Consider the following 2,402-nt stretch of genomic DNA (forward strand, 5'->3'; position numbering starts at 1 on the left):
TCAATATCATAAAGAAAGATCCTTAAAGACATTCTTCATAGACTTTCATGGGAGGGGAATAATAAGTTTAATTTAGCCCTTCTGAAATGTTCAAAGCAATAAAATTCAAAAGCATCAGGTAGGGCTCAAACACGGAATTCAATACACTTGGTGAGTAATACCATATGTGTGATTTGTATACCTTAATCCTGGATGCAGGTAATTTTCCCAAGGAAGACCTACTGCTGCTCTCTACCTAGTTAACCTGGAATGTAAACTTAGTCCTATAATAGAAGGACCACACAGTATAGACGAGGCTTTCTCAGTAAATAATACAAAATACAAGGCCTGATTCTAATTAAATTCTTTTGCAATGTTGTTGTTTCATAACACAATTTCCATTCCATTCTATTTCATTCTAGGGAATTTTTGTTTTTTCCCCCTCCTTTATTTTACATGTAAGGAACTCATTTGTGGGATTATAGAGAGTCTTTATTTCTAGGATTTTCCTTTTGCTCCTTCTTTGCTTCTCTCTACCTTAGATTTGGTCCAAAGTATATTCTGTATATCCTAAATGGATTTTAATAGTGACAACTTTAGCAAAAGCTTATTTTTCAAGGGATGGTTTAAAAATGTCATAAGTTAATGTAAGTACCATATTATACGTGTGAGAAAATAATGGGATTTGGCAGATACTCAAAGGCCCCACCTAGAGATAAATCCAAACTGATTGAATTAAGTGAGAGTGATTGACTTTGCTGATTAGCCTACTTAAAGTTAATTAGATTGTAACCACACCTGGCCTGTCCTTAAGAAGGTATTGAACTCCCAGTCCTGGCCAGCCCTTCTTCCCCACCTGTTTATCCCGGTTTGGGAGTCCATGTACCCACCCCGAAGCGTGCCTCGGTGAGCGCGCCTTGAAGCCCACCCTGGAGTCTAATGCGGAGACAGAACTGGAGCCTCCCATGGCCTCCCGTAGTCTCCGGGAGCCCCATGTCTCCAACACAGACAGCGACACAGGGGATGAGGGCGTGCGCGGCACCTGTGATGATGCCTCCCTGTGCAAGAGGTTTGCTGTAAGTGTTGGCTACTGGCATGACCCTTATATTCAGTATTTTGTGAGGCTGTCAAAAGAAAGGAAGGCTCCTGAAATTAACAGAGGGTACTTTGCTCAGGTTCATGGTGTCACTCAGCTGCTAAAGGCTTTCCTAAAGAAGACAGAATGCAATTGTCAAGTTATAAATCTTGGTGCTGGTATGGATACTACGTTCTGGAAATTAAAGGATGAAAATCTTCTTCCAAAAAAATATTTTGAAATTGACTTTCCAATGATAGTCACAAGAAAACTATATAATATCAAAGCCAAATCTTCTCTATCAAAACCAATCCAGGAATTACATTCAGAAGAATCTTTTATACTAGATGGACATATCTTGGATTCAAATAGATTTGCCATTGTGGGAGCAGATCTCAGAGACTTAAACAGCATGGAAGAGAAACTAAAGAAATGTAACATGAATACACAATTACCAACTCTGCTGATAGCAGAATGTGTACTGATTTACATGACACCGGAGCAGTCAGCAAGTCTTTTAAAATGGGCAGCCAACACCTTTGAAACAGCGATGTTCATAAACTACGAACAGGTTAATATGGACGATAAGTTTGGGCAGATCATGGTTGAGAATCTTCGAAGGCGGCAGTGTGACCTGGCTGGAGTTGAAACTTGCAAATCTTTAGACTCTCAGAAACAACGTCTGTTGTTAAATGGATGGGAGAAAGCTTTTGCCGTTGACATGATGGAATTACATAGCAGTCTACCCCAAGATGAAGTGAGCAGAATAGAATCACTCGAATTCCTTGATGAAATGGAGCTTCTTGAGCAACTTATGCAGCATTACTGTCTTTGTTGGGCAACAAAAGGTGGAAACAACCTAGGTCTCAAGGATATCACCTACTAAGAATTTCTTCAGGGAAGTTGTTGAACCAGAAGCAAAAGCTACCACTCCTTCCATGGAAGAAATGCTTTAGAGCTTTCTGCAGTGAAAACCTTGCATGTACACATCTCCCTCTCTTTAGTGTCACCCACACTCCCACTCTCCCAAAAGACTCAAGTAACCCATATTTCTGGGGATGTTTCCTGGTGGTTTATTGTGTTAATAAATCTCTATTGCCTTGGGGAAAAAAAAAAGAAGGTATTGAACTCAACAGGAGACCACCCTCAAGTCCAGGAACTAATGGATTTGGACGACACTAACCAATCAGCTTGAAGCAGTGTGTAAGGACGCCCTTTGCTTCAGACCTATAAGAAGATTCTACACTCAGTTTGCTGGAGCAGTTCATGGTAGAAGCAGGCTCATGGACTTGAGGCAGAACAAGACCAGGCTGGAACTCTAGGCTAGATAGGCTTTTTCTTAACTTTC

The 2,402-nt window shown here is 40.6% G+C and overlaps 1 protein-coding gene across 1 annotated transcript; it reads left to right on the top strand.

Annotated features, from left to right (window-relative positions):
* Positions 1-884: 884 nt before the first annotated feature.
* On the top strand, positions 885-2,170 carry LOC122734366 (leucine carboxyl methyltransferase 1-like). The gene has a single exon (XM_043975132.1). The coding sequence runs from the start codon at positions 945-947 to the stop codon at positions 1,938-1,940; it is 996 nt and encodes a 331-aa protein (XP_043831067.1). The 5' UTR covers positions 885-944; the 3' UTR covers positions 1,941-2,170.
* Positions 2,171-2,402: the final 232 nt, after the last annotated feature.

Source organism: Dromiciops gliroides, chromosome 1, assembly GCF_019393635.1.
Source record: "Dromiciops gliroides isolate mDroGli1 chromosome 1, mDroGli1.pri, whole genome shotgun sequence".
Classification (NCBI taxonomy): domain Eukaryota; kingdom Metazoa; phylum Chordata; class Mammalia; order Microbiotheria; family Microbiotheriidae; genus Dromiciops; species Dromiciops gliroides.

What these genes read in the sequence shown, in the direction of transcription:
- LOC122734366 (XM_043975132.1), top strand. Translation starts at nt 945, where the DNA reads ATGGCCTCCCGTAGTCTCCGGGAGCCCCATGTCTCCAACACAGACAGC.